This window comes from Metarhizium brunneum, chromosome 4 (genome assembly GCF_013426205.1).
Source record: "Metarhizium brunneum chromosome 4, complete sequence".
NCBI classification, from domain to species: domain Eukaryota; kingdom Fungi; phylum Ascomycota; class Sordariomycetes; order Hypocreales; family Clavicipitaceae; genus Metarhizium; species Metarhizium brunneum.
Window position 1 is genome coordinate 947,885 of NC_089425.1, and position 15,470 is coordinate 963,354.

Sequence of the window (15,470 nt, forward strand, 5' to 3'; positions counted from 1 at the left end):
GCATTGTGCCTGCAGGGCAGAGGACCCGGCACTGCGGGGGGTGCTTCTCGACGGCCGGACAGCCCTGGCAGACACTCACTCACTCACTCACTCACCTGGGAAGCTGGCAGGGAGGAACGTGGAAGTGATGGCTTTTGATTGTCGCAGCGGCATTCCGTATTCGGGAGATGGCCGCTCGGATGGGCGAGTAGACCGTTGCGCCGGCTGGTTCTTTTTTTTTTTTCAAGCCGGGAGAAGAATTTGCAAAATTTATTATCTGATCATCTTATCAATCTGGTCCCCGCTTTTAGCCACGTTGGGCAACGCAACGGTCGGCATGGGCACTCGACACGTGCGGCTGAGGTTTCTCCATGGTGACACGGCACGGGGAAGATAGGGGTCTGATGGAAGGGGTACAAGGGCGCACCTTGCCGAGACTGATGCCCGGACTGGCCGCTGTCGGCATTTACGACGGGCCCGGCGATTGCTCTACTCATGTACATAGACGACGAATACGTAAAGTCGGGACCATGGGTTCAGCATGCCACGAGGGCATGGTACCGACGACTCGGTCCTCGGCTTCCCCCCTTTTGGTTGAAGATTTTTTCTGCCCCCAAGGGGTGGCCAGCCAGACCCAGATGGCTTGATATTGGTCCCCAGATCCCTGGGCGGATGCAAATCGCGGCTGGACTTGTCACTTGTGCGAGGATGGAACAGTGAGGGGGTGAAAGCAAGGCACGACGTGGTATTTGAAATGGCTCCGTCAAACGAGGCATTATGCTTTGTAGAAAAGGCATCGGTCGTGCTTCTCTGGTTCGTTGAAGAGTTGCATATGGTGTCTGACTGAGTCACATCCCTCACCCAGCTTCACCTCTGTTGTCTTCCAATACCGTTACATTTTTGGCGCTTGTCTCCCGATTTCGTCTTGGCAAGATCTGGACATCGTCCTTGGCATCTACGCTGCCAAGAGTATATTATCCCCGGTCCGTATCGGCAGGCATCGTACCCGCCGCAAGTGCCGGCGTAGCATTCGCTGTGCCCTCTCAGACATTCTGGTCTCTTTGCCACCTTTTTCATCATGCATCAGTTCCGCTGGCTGGTTGCACTGGCGGCTCTCACATCGGGGGCGTCCTGTTTCGGCGTCACCAACACCCATGACGGCGCCAAAGGCTTCATTGGCTACGGGATAACTCTATACGAGCCCCTTTGCGCATGGCCCTGTTTATCCGCCATCACCGCCCCAATCAACTGTACCGACGGGGACCTTGCCAACACCGCGCGGAAGAGGTCCGAGAGATCTGTGCCGGACGCCGTGCCGCAGAGGAGAGAGGCGGCGGACGCGGGTGAACCCGTGTACCCTTCGGGAACAGGTTGGCAAGTAACCGCAGAGCCGACCCGGCAGTGTCAATCACGAAACGAGTACTTCATGAAGACGGCAGCATTCTGTCTCCAGACCAGGTGCCGCAGCCTGCCTCTCCAGGATCTAGAAACCTTCTATGAGAAGCAGTTCCCCGGTGTGAACAAGTCGGCGCTCGCACCGGAATACCACAGCTACACGACTCTCGTCGCGGCTATTACCAGCGTCCCTACACAGCCGCTGAAGGCCTCCGTCATACTCAACTACACGGCGTACATCCCCGATGAGACATATAATATCTACTACAGCACCATGTACACCTACGCCAAGACGGAGAAGAGAGGCTCCTGGTACGCCATGGTGATCTTTGTATCGGGAGCAATCATCCCCATCGGCGTCTCGATGCTGCGCTTCCTCCCCTGGCCGCAACGCTGGCTCACCAAGTTCCACGCCTTCATCATTGACCCGCCGCTGCTCGGCACAAAGCACGAAACGACCGTATGGGGGCTGGGCACCGTCCCAACACGCGGACAGGCCATCTTGCTGTTGTACATGTGGGTGATCAACGTCGTGGCCACCGTCCAAGGCATCGACTACGCCTTCCCTTCGTCACGATACTCGACGCCCGCTGAGGCCTACAAGACATATGTCGCCAACCGGTCCGGCGTGATGAGCTGTGCGCTGTTCCCGCTGGTCATGCTGTATGCCGGGCGCAACAATCTCCTCCTCTGGCTGACAAACTGGTCGCACGCCACGTTTCTCCTGATCCATCGATGGACCGCGGTGCTGTGCATGCTGCATGCCGTGGTTCACGGCGCGCTGTACCTCAACAGCGCCCTTTTGAACTACCACGGGTGGTCGTATGTGGAACAAAGTACCCAGAGGTACTGGCAGCTCGGCGCGGCTGCGCTGCTGGCACTGGTTATTCTATGCGTGATATCAGTCCAGATTGTGCGTCGCAAGGCGTACGAGTTGTTCCTGGTGCTGCATATCCTGCTGGCTGTGGTTGCGCTCGCGGGGGCCTTCTTCCACATCAATCTCAAGTACACCTCCGACTATGGCTACGAAAACTGGCTGATCATGGCCCTGGCGGTGTGGGCGTTCGACAGAGCGATGAGGCTCGCGAGGTCGCTCCGGCATGGAGTCAAGAGGGCGTACTTGTCGCCCATTGACGACGAGTATTACCGGTTGGACATTCCGAATCTGTCGGCGTCGGGGCACGTGTATTTGCATTTCCCAACAGTGAGTAGTTGGCGAGTCTGGGAGAATCACCCCTTCTCCGTGGCCACAGTGTCGTATCGCAAGTCGAAACTGGAGAGTACGGTGCAGATGGTTGAGACCAAGGAAAAGGCAAAGAACGAGTCAACCATTCATACAAGCCGAGGTAGCAGCTCTGCCGCGTCTATATCGGAGCAGACGCAGGCAGAGCAGCTCGGGAGTTCGGGCGTTGTGCTTTTTGTCCGCAAACACGCCGGCATGACGGCTCTTCTAGCCAAGAGACGCGCGCGGGAAAAGGGCGTCCCTGTTCTGGTTGAAGGTTCGTACGATATTGGCTCTACGTTCCTACAGGACCAGCACCCGAAGCCTACTCATGACTATCCAAATCTCATTTGCATCGCGGGCGGTGTGGGCATTACCGGCGTTCTCTCCGCGCTGGATCACTTTAACAACACGGCGAAACCATGCGGTACTCGCAAGTTGCTTTGGGGTGTGCGGACGATGCCTCTAGTACATGCGGTCGAGAGCATGTTGGGCTACGACTGTGGTCGTGGTCTGGAGAGGAGGTGGGGAAATCTAGAGGTGACTCTTTCGGTAGGGCAGCGCTTCAATCTTCGACATGTCTTGGAGAAAGAGCTGCGTGTTCAGAGAGGTGGTACAACGGTGGTTGTGTGTGGGCCAACGAGTATGGCGGACGATGTGCGGTATATCGTGTCGGCACTGGCGAGACATTCCGGGGACAATGGACCTATTCTGGTCAAGTTGGCTATTGAGAGTTTTAGTTGGTGATTGGAAGGTGAAGGACTGAGGACTTTTGTCCATCTCATGATGATATTGCTTATAAATCAAATTGAAGTCGCCGAGGTTGCCCAGCGAGATCTTGCCATTGAGATGCAGTTCAAGCTGTAGTTTTTCATGGCCTAGGCTGGCGGATTGTCTGATTGGTTACCAAGCAATATCATACAGCATCAGTTACTCAATCGAGCACGGATACAGACAAAAAAGGGGAATTCGTCCTCCTTGGCCGGATACTCGTCAAGTAAAGGAATTGCTACTCAAGCTCACTTGGGTATCCACGCCATTGGATGCTCGTCTCCGTACTGCGGCGCAAGTGATTGAATGATGAAGTTTGCTGGGATGGTCTCATTCCGTCGGCTGTGCACATGTCGCCGGGGTTTTCTCTTTTCAGGCCTGGTCCTAGCAAAGGCCGCCATTGCGATGACTCGTAGATGTGTGATGGCCATCAGTCGGCTAAACGAGCACAAGCACCATCCCGACTATGAGATTTGGTGTCGTCGCCAGAGTTGTGGGGAGAGTCTGCTATTCCAAGGGTTACTATCGAAAGGATTGCAAGTTAATCAGGGAGTTTGGGCCTACCATCTATTCACGATTCTCGCTTCCTCAAGCATCACATATTTATCAACTCAACCGTCAAAGTTAGCAGCATGACAGCGAAGGTGATGACCGTGAATGATGGCTCCCAAATGCCTGCTGTAGGTACCTACCAACGGCCAAAAAGCTCTCACTAACACGAAACAGATGGCATATGGCGTCGGAACCGCGCATCTCTCCAAGTTCAGACAGATCTTTGGTCTCCCCGACTTCGACAGCGTGCAACTTATCGTAGAGGCTCTCAACATGGGATATCGCCACATTGACACTGCCCAACGTGAGCATCAGACCGGCATGCATCAACTTCCAGAAGCGCAGCTGACCGCAATACAGTTTGCATCGGCTCAAGGGATATTTGGATGACTTGGACAAGTTCTGGCTGACGGAGGAGGACATTGAGGACATTAGGCAGCTGGGGTTGCAGCAGAAGGTTTCGAATTTTCTGCAAATGGGCGTTGGGCGGGAATATGAGACAGGACTGGTAGAGCCCTCGCCTTCTTGGGGCTTCAACACACCCAAGAATATGATGACGACGGTCAAAAATGTGGCAATAGTCTTGTCAACTTGAGGGCCGACAAAGCATTGTCAATTTGTAGAAACACAATTGAAGATTACTTGATTGACGCTTTGATGTCCATAGACTCCATACCTTGTTCCACTGGAGCCCACCAAATGTCAAGCGCACGGGAAGCTCCTGCCACATCTGCAGCTCCACTAAAGCCCTTTGAAAGCAGTCATCAGTGAGCTCTCACTTCACCAGACATTTCATTTTCACTCGATCCAATTATCCAACACGTCAACCTCGCCGCGTCGCCACCAAGCTCACCCTCAACCACAATGCGCCATGAGAACCCGCAAATCAAACCGCACAAAGAGCTACGCCGTCGCAAAATACGACTTTGAAAGCTCGTCCTCCGAAACCGAGCAAAATGGCGCCCCCAAAGCCTCACCCAAGCCCACCCGCCGCCGCCGCGACCCGGACGACGTCGACGAAAACTTTGACACATCAGCGTTGAACGAGTCGCCCGCCGCCGACGACGACGATGATCTACCCTCGGAGGAAGAAGAAGGAGAAGAAGAAGAGGAAGTCGCCGAAAGTGAAGCCGCCGAATCAGAAATCCAAGCTCCCGCCGCTGCCGCGCCAACCCGCAAGCGCGTGAAAAAGGTCAAGAAGACCGTCTCTGGCGGAGGATATCTAGACCTCGAGTCCGTGACCACAGATACCCATCTCAAGGGGTACACGGGCCCTTATGACAGGAGTATGCGCGGGCAAACGCTGGTGAGTACATGGTATGGGCCGCGGACAGCGAGCATTCGCCTTGCGCAACGACTCCTGGACCGCTGGGTTGCGTGGACGGTGCTACCGCCACGGCATGTCGTAGCCGAGCATGGCATTTCGAATGTGGCCCCGTGGGCGGCTGAGGGGTACAAGGAGAAGGAGGCGTATTACGCGGAGAGGTGGAGCGTGCGACTTGCGAATGATGGCGGTGTACAGGGGACTCAGTATCGGGAGTTGGGTGGTGATGAGGCGGAACTGTATGCGATGCCGAGGAGGGAATTGAGGTTGATCATGGGGCCGTATAAGGCGCAGAGGGAGATTGGTATCGAGCCCGGTGATTCGTATGCGCTGTCGCAGGGCTGGATCCCGTACGATGTCGATGATACAAAGGACAAGATACCCACGGGGTGGATGTTGGACGTTGGCGGTATCGTGACGGGCATGGATTGGGCGCCGCGCCGGGAGGGCGAGCAGCTGCTTGCTCTGGCGGTTATACCGCATTCTGACCAGGAGGAATACGATTACGAGGCGGAGCACCAGAGGCCTGATTTTCAGAAGTACGGCACCGTGCAGCTGTGGGGGTTTAAAGGCGACGACACGGATGGTGTGCGGAGGCCGTCGGCGCAGAAGCCGTCTCTGCGAAGGACGATTTGTCTTGATTATGGGCGCGCGAGAAGAGTGCGATGGAGTCCTGCGTGCGACCATCTTGCTATCCTGTGTGGCGATGGAAGTGTACATGTTATTGAGGTGGATAATAAAATCGGCTCGTTTAGTGCGTCCATCTGTGAAGCTCTATTATTTCTATGCTAATGATGGCTATAGACAAGGTCGAACACCCTCTTGCGTCATTCACACTTTACGGCGAATACTCGATCAAAGCTACATCCTTTGCATGGGCAACCTTCAACAGAGTCGTCATCGGGTACTCGGACGGATCCATCGCCCTATGGTCCCTGTACCCAAACTGCCTGCTCTCACGGCACGCCGTGCACCACAGTCTCGTCGTCGACCTTGCAACAGGGTCCCCTTCTCATCCATTTCTCGTAGCATCTACACCCGTAGGCGGCGCGACAAAACTCATTGATCTGAGCTGTCCGACATACGAGTCAACAGAGGTGCAGACCAACGCGGTAAGTTGGCAGCCCAACATGCTTGCCTACAGCGACCACATCCAGGGTTTCTTCTCGGTATACCCTTCAGCCAATGCGCTCAACACAATGATCGGATTCATGCACCAGCGGTACTTTCCCATTGTGCGGAGAGTGTACATCGGCGAAAGCTACAACTCCTGTCTTGCCTCTGGCAAAACGCATCCGTTTCTGCTGATTGGCACGAGTGACGGGTCACTGTGGTGCATAAACCCACAAGTTGAGTTGTTCACTAGTCGACGAGAACTCACGGATCGGCTTCGCCTGTTCCAGCATGAACACCGGCCCAAAGAACTATTCCCTGCCGACTCGGCGGCTCCCGCAAGGGGCGCATGTCGCATCAATCATGGGTTCGCAGTCGAAAAGGGGAGAAGTCCAAAGGGGGAGGTGAAGGCGCAGCCAGGTAAAAAGTTCAAAAGACCGAAAAAGGCCGACCTCGATGCGGGCGAGGGGAACGAGGATGATGAGGCGGGCGGGCTGATGGATCCAACGAGAGGCATTGTGTATGAGCCCTTGTCGAGGGTTACCGTCGTAGAATGGAATCCGAACGAGGGCTTTGGTTGCTGGGCAGCTGCGGCCATGGCGTCAGGGTTGGTGAGGATCATGGACCTAGGGTTGGATAATGCCCGTTGACGCGGTGTTTGTTTTCGACACGGGTATCTATCACCAAACACAAGTCGGCCCATTACCATGGTGGGCATCAAACGCCTTAGCCATGCCGTAAAAGTGCGTTGCAGCAGCCAAGAGCACGAAGACGTGGAATATCTGATGCGAGCTGCCCCAGATATCAAATGATCCTGGAAAACTCCTCTCCGGCCAACGGGCCTTTTTACCACATGGGTCAGATTTACGCACATCATGATTGCAGTGAGGAGAGACTTACCGCGTACAAGACGGCGCCGAAGATATACATGGCGCCCTGAGCAATAACCCAGCTAATGCTCATGCGCTCCTCCAATCCCGCGTACCCGTATACCGACATGCCGTGAACAACAGGAACGACACCCGAAAGCCCGAGCCCGATGAACATGGATGCTCTGTATATTCGCCATTTGGGTGTGCGAAAGCGCTCTACCCAGGATACTACTGCGCACCCGATGCCCAATGTGCAAATCTTGCCGCGAGTTAGTTTGCGTGTGCTAGACATGACAACACCGAAAGAAGAAAATAAAATAAAATAACTCACGAGATATAAATACCCCGACATCAAAGCAGGACTACAAAAAAAGCCATAATACAGGGCCGGCACATAGCTCCCCACAATCAAGGCCACGATGCCCGTGTAATCGAGCTTATTCCCCCATTTGGCCACGGCCTCGCTGTGGTCCACGAGGGCGTGGAAGGTCGCGCTCATGCCCAGGCACAGAATGGCTCCGCCAAAGAAACACGAGAAGACGAGCACATCCGACGAGGTGGCAGCTTCGTAGCGCGGGTGAACGACGTAGTATACGTAGAATGAGGAGATGATGGCCGCCAAGGCCCCGAGCAGATGAGTCCAGATGTTGACGGATTCATTATGTAGGTAGAACAGGGACTGGAAGGAATGGGCGTACGAGGCACGGATTTGGCGATAGCCCGAGTGAATGAAGGCGTTGTCACGGCGCCAGGGGGGGAGGTCGTCCCAGAGGAGGAGCAGTTTGGACTCGGCCTTTTTCTCGAGCGTCTGCAGGGTGGTGAGGATGGACTCTGTTGTTGAGGGCCGCCGGCGGCGGAGGTTGGACATGGTGGCGGCTTTCGCGAGGGTCGGGTTTGTGTCATTGCAGGACGTATGCTGAGGTCTGCGATGGTATTTATAAAAAGGATGTGACATGGGTGATGGATACGGCTTGGTTCATGGCCAAGGAAGCCGCGGTGGTTATCCCGAAATTGTTGGGACTAGCACGTGTAAAATGCCATCATGTTGAATCTCGCAGTTGAGGGCCGTGACTTGCCTCAGGCGCACCCGTGTCTCCACTGCTGTGTCAGTGGTTCCGTTTATCAATCTACTGACCGGACAATTGATGACATTTGATGGAGGAAGGAGGCCACTAAAGGCCGCCAGATGGCACTGGGGACAGACATCAATTGATGGAGCGGTGGTAGTTGAGCACTGTGCGCCCGGTAAGATCATGTCCTGCGGCAAGCCTGCCCTGGGCCGCCATGTCTGCCGGCTGCACATCTAGCGCTGCACGGTTGACAGGTTGGATGCTATGCAGCCAGAAGACCTTTGAGAGAAATATATAAAAATACTCCGTATACAAGGGAATATCATCACTTGGGGCACAGGCTAGAAATTAATACAAGTCCTGAGCCCCAACGCAATGATAGCAGAACCCCTCGTCACGGGTGTGATGCAATTCTAAGCTAGGCCCAAAACAGAATCCCCCCACCTGCCCTTCGTAGAATCCCTCCGTTCAACTCTTCCCGCCTCTCGAACCCCACCAAAAAGCCGCGATATTTTCCCTCCATTTCATTCTCCCGCGCAACCAACAGAACCAACCAGCAGCCGGACCGGGAACGCCAGCGTCGCCGTGCAAGAATCGCATCTCCCTTCTTTCTCGAATATCCGGAACATTCATCAGCCATGGGTGGCCAGGGCAGAGAAGGTGCGTAACAGCAACCCGCTCCAGTGTGGCCGCCGTACCCATCGCCGCCTCCAACAGGGGATCTAACACGGTTCGGATAGGTGGCAAGAAGAAGCCGGACAAGGCCCCTAAGAAGGCCCAAAAGGACCTAGACGAAGACGATATGGCTTTCCTTGAGAAAAAGAAGCAGCGTTCGTGACATCCGCATGATACTCTGCCACGGCGGGTCGATGCAGCAACATGTGCTAACCTGTGGAATAGAGCAGAAAGAGTTGGAGGCGATGAAGTCAAAGGCTGGTGGAAAGGGGCCTCTCAATACCGGAACCCAGGGCATCAAGAAGAGCGGCAAGAAATAAGCCACGGGCTCGGCTTCGAGACCGGCATGTTTTTCTGATGCGTCGAAGCGATTACGGAAATGGGTCGAAATACTTTTTTGATAGGCGCGTGGGATTTTCTCTCTCTCTTTTTTTTGCCCTCTAGTCAAATAGCCAACTCTGGTTGCGACATCATATGAAATGAGGCGTGATGTCAAAATCTCGCTTCCACAAGTCCGTTTGCTTGTCCGCCCGATGGGTTAGATACCGCACCATGTCCAGCCAATTTCCTGCGGCCATGGCTTGACTGCTCCTCCGGGTTACATTGTCATGCTGCGTAGTCTTGCCAGTGTCGGCTTTCCCAAAACCTGCTGTGGGCGTGACGGACTGTGACACGAGGGATGCGTGTTCTTTGGTCTCTGTTCAACAATGTGTCGCGTATAACTGTTTCCGTTGGCTTCCCACTGCTTCCGGTCTCCGAGATTATGGCTTGCATTCTGTGATCGGAAAGTATTGATATGCAAACAAGTGCCGTGGACTACTCTAAGCATGTCTGGCCTCGGGCGAAAGCTCTGCTTTGCACGCAGCTTTGCAGGTAGTGCTTTGGATGATCTATTCTCTCGGTTACTCTGTAATGACGGGTTGGGCGAGAATGATTTGAATACTCTCGGTGCAAGACTGGTTGGAAAGTAATGATTGGAAACAACTCTACATCGTTAGCGTCTTCGATAGCAAGTATCCAGGGCGAGTTCTTCTTTCTAGGTAAAACTTGACTACCTCAAGGGGATCTGCGGTCATATCGTTCACATCGCTGATATTGCACTCCTTGACAATGATACGACCCAGATTACCGGCGCGCAGACGTACACACAGTCACAATATTATATATCCATGTCGCCGTGATACTACTACTGGGTCTCCATACAACCTTCAATGTTCCGGTTCGAAGACGAGTGAGTTGCTGCTGCAGTCCAAGAAGGGTGACAGGCAGCAGCCGCCTTGGAATCGCCAAGTATTGCATTGAATCACTTGGGGACTTGGCGAAGCGTGTCAAGCCGGCTGATTCAAGTGCTCTCGCTTTTGCAATGTTGGTAAACGTAGAATGGCAATCACGTATGCCTTGGTCGTGTTTGCTCGTAGTTGCACACTGAGTAGGTAAGAAGGCATGTTGACTGAGTAAAGATGTTTCCCATCTATTTACCATGGTTGTGCTATGAATACTTGAATAGCGAAGTCTCATGGCAGTCGCACAATAGCATTTACTAGGTCCGATGCTAACGTGAGCCCTTGCAAGCACAACTAACTGCTGCTGCCAGCGATAAAATCGTGCGTTTTTGGAGCATTGGAAAGGTCCATGGAAGCATCCTCTTTCTCGCAAGTCCTTTTCGCGCATTGCTACGCCCTTGCCGCAGCTTTGCTTGACAATTGTCGGGTCAAAATTCTTAGTTGACAACAGGGTAAATGACTGGGCGACAGCAATTGGTGGCGATCTGTAGTGCCAGGCACTGGAGATTGTTACGTAATCAATCACGCCGGAGGTCGAGTCAAAATTCTCCACACTCCAGCAGCAACTACGTCAAGTCTGAGTCTTCGGCCGTGATTGCAATCAGTCTGCACAGCCTCGGCTTGCCAATACCTCTCCGTTTTCTCCCTTTGTTATCTCTCCATCAGCATCATCTCTTTGCAGGTTTGAGAATAACTCTCTGGCCTCTGGGACTCTTCTCTTTTTTCCTTTAGCTCCCCGCTCTCGTCGTGCAAGAACAGTATCCAAATGACCTGAGCCTGGCACGAGTCAACGCTGATCTGGTTGGACTCTTTCTCCTGTTTACGCGTTGGCCATTCCTGATCGCATTTGCTGACACTGTTCATTTTGCTTTTCATCAAGGTCCTTACCAGGATCCAGTACGCATACAATGGCATCCAGCTCTGATGAGGGCGAAATCATTGAGGAGGGATATGGGGATTTGAAGGCAACTTCACTTGCACGCCATTCAGGAAACGGTATTGACCGCCAAGACAGACCCCGAAGTAGACAATCGTCTCCAGATCACGAAGGTGCTTCCAAAAACAGCGGCTCCACCCGCCGAAGCCGCTCGCCTCGCGGATACAAACGCATTCGCGACGATGGAGACCAGTACACCCGAGGACGTGACCGAGAATCCAGGCATGTCCGCGCTCGCTTCGATGATTCCATTAGAGGTGATTATCGCAGATCACGCATCTCTTACGACGATCTAGATCGACCGAGCGCAACATCAGGCCACCACTACGACCGGCGCTATGATGGTGAAAGGGATCGCGAACGGGACCGCGACCGGGATCGCGGTCGTGGCCGGTTTTCCGACAGAGCGGGTCGTTCTCGGAGTCGATCGCCCCATGCATCACAACGATTGGGTAGGTCGGATAACAGAAGTTTTGCACAAGAGCGCCGGAATTACGATCGTGACTCGACCGAGACTTTGCACTATGGCGATGACCGACGTTCTCGAGCTGACAGAGAGCTGCCTCAGCGGGTTGCAGTAAAGGAGCACTCACCTGCCTATAACAGTGTCGTTGAAGAGCGCACGAAGCCGCCAAAGGGTATTATAAAACCCAGCAGCACGTTTGCCGAGCCTGATGACTACGAAGAGCCGGAACCGATAGACGAGGACGCTGAAATCGAGCGTCGCCGGCGGCGTCGAGAGGAACTGTTGGCGAAATCTAGCTCGGCCACTCCTCTTCTTCTACATGCTGTCGGTGCCTCTGCAGACAAGAACGCTCGAGGAGCCTCCCCTGCATCCTCACAGCCGGACACGCCGCAAATATCATCATTCGAGGGCGAAACCCCTCGTACACCTCGATCCGGTACGTGCCTAATTAGAACGAATTTCTGGCCGCCAAATACTAACTCATCAGACTTCGCATCCCCTCATTCGCCCGAGCTATCACCTGATGGAATCAATTTACTCAGCGACAAGGACCTCATGAACACTCACAGCAATGCGAAGGCGGATGACCAGGATGGACCTTCAGCAGCCGATTACGACCCGACAGCTGACATGAAAGAAGACGAGCGTCGAGACGAGCTCAGACATGGTCACACAGTCCTACACGGTGAGAGCGTAACTGAAACAATTGAAACGAAAAATGACAACGCCAAGGATGATGCCGCCAGCTCATTGGAAAATGCCGAAGACGATGACTTTGACATGTTTGCTGACGACATTGACGTTGACAACTATGCCAGCAAGCAGACCAAGGCCGCTGCTGCCACGGCTGGTGCAGATGGCCCAGCCCAAGCATCGCAAGCCGACGACAAAGGTGGTATTCTGGAAGGCGACGATAAAGACGGATATTACAAGATAAGAATCGGTGAGATTCTTGATGGTCGATATCAAATCCAGGCAACTCTCGGCAGAGGCATGTTTTCTGGTGTTGCTCGCGCAGTTGACGTCACAACCAAACAGGTCGTCGCTATCAAGATGATGAGAAATAATGATGCGCTACGAAAGGGCGGATACACCGAGATTGCCATCTTGCAGAAACTTAATGATGCAGACCCAGAGAAACGAAAACACATTGTCAAGTTCGAGCGGCACTTTGACTACCGCGGGCACTTGTGTATGGCATTCGAGAACCTGAGTATGAATCTGCGTGAGGTTCTGCGCAAGTTTGGCAACAATGTTGGCATCAACCTGGGGGCGACAAGAACTTACGCCTATCAAATATTCGTTGCTCTGGCCCATATGCGAAAATGCAGCATCATCCATGCCGATATCAAACCAGACAACATTCTAGTCAACGAACAGCGCAATGTCCTCAAAATCTGTGACTTGGGCACTGCAATTGATAAGTCTGATGCCGCGACAGCACACAATCAACTCACGCCGTACCTGGTCAGCCGGTTTTATCGGGCGCCAGAGATTATCCTAGGCATGCCCTACGATTACGGAGTTGACATGTGGTCTATCGGATGTACTCTGTATGAGATGTATACGGGCAAAATCTTATTCACGGGCGACAGCAATAATCAGATGCTCAAGGCCATCATGGAGATACGCGGCCGCTTCACACCAAAGCTGTTTCGTCGGGGGCAGCTTGCGGCGGCACATTTCGATGAGCAGGGTCAGTTTGTGAGTGTCGAACGTGACAAGGTCTTGGGAAAGGTATGTTTTTCACAGATTCCTACTGTTTACGCCCGCGTCTTCTCTTTCCTCGTTTCATCGATCGGTTCTGGCATGTAGTCGGGAACACATTTACACCCACACATCACACAATATCTTACTCCTTGATTCTTCCCCTTTTCGTGCCCCCATCTAGTGGAGAGGGATTGGTTGGCAACAGTCGCCCTGTGTAAGCGCCAGAATCCTTTCTAGATGCACTGCGTCGCAAGGCAAGCACAGCTCGGATTGGTGCATACTAGCAACGGTTCAAGCCGTCCCTTGGGATGTGGTTTGACTTTGTCAGTGCCAGACAGGATGACACTCTGTCGGGCGGGTAACAGAGCGCCAGCCTCACGGTCGCATATTGGGCTGCAGACCCGGCAGAATGCACTTGTCCATGACTAAATAGTCTCCGCGACTGGGGTGGTTTGTTTTACATATTGATGACGGGAATGCTGACATGTGCACTTTGCAGACGGCGGTCAGAACATTGGCCGTGGTGAAGCCAACGCGAGATTTGCGAACCCGGCTCAACGCTGCATCGACAGGGATGAACGATGCCGAAGCCAGGCATCTCAACCACTTCATCGACTTGCTGGAGCAATGCCTCGCGCTGAACCCAGACAAGAGAATATCTCCAAGTGAGGCGCTGAAGCATCCCTTCTTCGCGTCCAAGACGGCGGCAAGCAACGGAAGGCGGTAAGATTACGGGTGATTTTGTCGCTGGCGGCGTTTCGGTGTGGCAATGCAAGGATGTAAATTAAGAGGCTTCACAAGAAGCGCATACCGACGGGAGGGCAGCGTGTCAGAGGAGGAGGAGGAGGAGGAGGGACGAGGCAGTTCGAGGGCAAACAGCATAGAAGTTTCTTTGTAGGCGACGGCGCAAGAGTCTTGGGGGTAACCGTCACAAGATGGTGATCAAGACGCAGCCACGACCGGAATAGGTTATCAGCGTTGTACAAGACAAAGAGCCATGTTGCACGGCATGAGCAGTGGCCCTGGTCTTGTCCAATGAGTGTTGATTGTGCACGAGTGCTTGTGATGATATGTATGCACGTACAGAGGACGGAGTACATTACCGGCTTTTTTTTTTTTTAATTTTTTTAAATAATGAGGCCATTCTGTCGCACAAACCTCCCACCCCTACCTCTCTCCCCTTGATGCTTGATGCTTGATACTTGATGCTTGGTGCTTGGTGCCACCCCGCACTGTTTTATGCGGTCTCTGTGCCAGGTGCGCCCAAAAGCGTCGAAACACATGGCCCTTTGTACGGGGCACGCAACGCGGCGCAGCCACGTCGTCGGACGTGAATTGTTTCTTGCGAGGGGGGGGGAGGACGCGAATCAGTTTGACCCTCTGTGCGGGCGCACAACACGTCGCAGCGGCCGGGCTTTAATCTATTGCCCTTTGCGCTTTGTTTCGAAAGCACATCTCGTGATGGGTGCTGACTCGCGCCGCATCCCTTCCTGTTGCTGGAACTACCCTACACTTGTTTGTATAAGTCGAGTCACTACTATACGGCGCTATGCAGAAACGAAATGTCGTGATTTTAATATTTGATCCTGGCGGTATGCTTCAGTGATGATTGGGCGGGTAGGAAGAGTGGGCCACACCGGTTTAGCATTTTTTTTTTATATTGATCATGCAAGTTTCCTTTTTTTTAATCTTTTAAAAGGGCCTGTTTTGCTCGAGGTCAAGATCGTGGGCATGAATATTCTACTTGGCAGGGAGGGTTGGGTGATGTGCATGAATGTGGAGGCGAGTGGGCGGACAGTGAGGCTGATGGAGTGGTTTCGGTAGGCGCCGCGGAATGATTTGACTTTTGGATGGGCGATGTGCAGCTGGAAAAGCCAAAGCCTGGTTTGGGGCGAATTGACATCTGGATGCTTTGCTTGTGGTGGTGGTGAGTCGCCAGCCGTCCTGTGACGATGGGGTGGCAGATGGATAACCGGCCTCCGCGCTAAAGCAGGTTTCTGGTCTTGTTCAGATTGGGACGCCCGGCTGTGTTGTACACGCTGGGAGGAGCTGATCGGCAGATGTAGAGGGTGGTGCGACGTTTTTGACACTGTTGGCTGCT

The 15,470-nt window shown here is 53.6% G+C and overlaps 6 protein-coding genes across 6 annotated transcripts; 5 read left to right on the top strand and 1 right to left on the bottom strand.

Moving 5' to 3' along the window:
• Window positions 1–1,057: 1,057 nt before the first annotated feature.
• FRE3_1 (Ferric reductase transmembrane component 3) lies at window positions 1,058–3,343 on the top strand (the record flags this gene model as incomplete). Its single annotated transcript, XM_014685232.1, has 1 exon — window positions 1,058–3,343. The coding sequence occupies one exon, from the start codon at window positions 1,058–1,060 to the stop codon at window positions 3,341–3,343; it is 2,286 nt and encodes a 761-aa protein (XP_014540718.1).
• A 656-nt stretch (window positions 3,344–3,999) lies between these two features.
• G6M90_00g069550 (uncharacterized protein) lies at window positions 4,000–4,514 on the top strand (the record flags this gene model as incomplete). The annotated part of the gene is made up of 3 exons (XM_066130916.1): window positions 4,000–4,047; window positions 4,094–4,227; window positions 4,280–4,514. 3 exons carry the CDS (start codon window positions 4,000–4,002, stop codon window positions 4,512–4,514), a joined length of 417 nt encoding a protein of 138 aa, XP_065987052.1.
• A 276-nt stretch (window positions 4,515–4,790) lies between these two features.
• On the top strand, window positions 4,791–7,006 carry sfc6 (Transcription factor tau subunit sfc6; the record flags this gene model as incomplete). Its single annotated transcript, XM_014685231.1, has 2 exons — window positions 4,791–5,997; window positions 6,048–7,006. The coding sequence occupies 2 exons, from the start codon at window positions 4,791–4,793 to the stop codon at window positions 7,004–7,006; spliced, it is 2,166 nt and encodes a 721-aa protein (XP_014540717.1).
• Window positions 7,007–7,036: 30 nt separating this feature from the next.
• Window positions 7,037–8,096, bottom strand: G6M90_00g069570 (uncharacterized protein; the record flags this gene model as incomplete). The annotated part of the gene is made up of 3 exons (XM_014685230.1): window positions 7,037–7,198; window positions 7,257–7,487; window positions 7,560–8,096. 3 exons carry the CDS (start codon window positions 8,094–8,096, stop codon window positions 7,037–7,039), a joined length of 930 nt encoding a protein of 309 aa, XP_014540716.1.
• An 840-nt stretch (window positions 8,097–8,936) lies between these two features.
• G6M90_00g069580 (uncharacterized protein) lies at window positions 8,937–9,293 on the top strand (the record flags this gene model as incomplete). The annotated part of the gene is made up of 3 exons (XM_014685229.1): window positions 8,937–8,958; window positions 9,039–9,128; window positions 9,199–9,293. The coding sequence occupies 3 exons, from the start codon at window positions 8,937–8,939 to the stop codon at window positions 9,291–9,293; spliced, it is 207 nt and encodes a 68-aa protein (XP_014540715.1).
• Window positions 9,294–11,164: 1,871 nt separating this feature from the next.
• On the top strand, window positions 11,165–14,096 carry prp4 (Serine/threonine-protein kinase prp4; the record flags this gene model as incomplete). Its single annotated transcript, XM_014685228.1, has 3 exons — window positions 11,165–12,095; window positions 12,147–13,396; window positions 13,869–14,096. 3 exons carry the CDS (start codon window positions 11,165–11,167, stop codon window positions 14,094–14,096), a joined length of 2,409 nt encoding a protein of 802 aa, XP_014540714.1.
• Window positions 14,097–15,470: the final 1,374 nt, after the last annotated feature.